We start from the raw sequence: 525 nt of genomic DNA, 5'->3' as shown, positions 1-525 counted from the left end.
TCAATGGCACAGTCTTCATGCCCCCCGTGCTGATACTGGTCGGGATCCCTGGCTTGGAATCTGTGCAGTTCTGGATTGGAATTCCTTTCTGTGCCATGTACGTCATTGCTCTGTTTGGGAATTCCCTGCTCTTGGTCATCATCAAATCTGAACGCAGCCTCCACGAGCCCATGTATCTCCTCCTGGCAATGCTTGGAACAACAGACATTGCTCTCAGTACCTGCATCCTACCCAAAATGCTAGGAATATTCTGGTTCCATTTACCAGACATATATTTTGATGCCTGTCTCTTTCAGATGTGGCTCATCCACACCTTCCAGTGTATCGAATCAGGAATTCTGCTGGCCATGGCCCTGGACCGCTATGTGGCCATCTGTGATCCCCTGAGACATGCAACCATCTTTACCCATCAACTCCTCACTCAGATCGGGGCTGGAGTGACACTCAGAGCAGCCCTCCTTGTAGCTCCATGTCTCATCCTCATCAAATGTCGCCTGAAACACTACCGGACCACTGTGGTCTCCC

At 50.7% G+C, this 525-nt stretch overlaps 1 protein-coding gene across 1 annotated transcript; it reads left to right on the top strand.

The window, feature by feature from the left end:
- Positions 1 to 8: 8 nt before the first annotated feature.
- LOC115285264 (olfactory receptor 52A5-like) lies at positions 9 to 518 on the top strand (the record flags this gene model as incomplete). Its single annotated transcript, XM_029931574.1, has 1 exon — positions 9 to 518. A coding segment is annotated over one exon (510 nt), but the record flags the coding sequence as incomplete, so codon positions are not given.
- Between the last annotated feature and the right edge of the window lie 7 nt (positions 519 to 525).

Source organism: Suricata suricatta, unplaced genomic scaffold, assembly GCF_006229205.1.
Source record: "Suricata suricatta isolate VVHF042 unplaced genomic scaffold, meerkat_22Aug2017_6uvM2_HiC HiC_scaffold_60885, whole genome shotgun sequence".
Classification (NCBI taxonomy): domain Eukaryota; kingdom Metazoa; phylum Chordata; class Mammalia; order Carnivora; family Herpestidae; genus Suricata; species Suricata suricatta.
The sequence above is the reverse complement of the archived record's forward strand: the minus strand, read 5'-3'. Positions and strand labels throughout refer to the sequence as shown.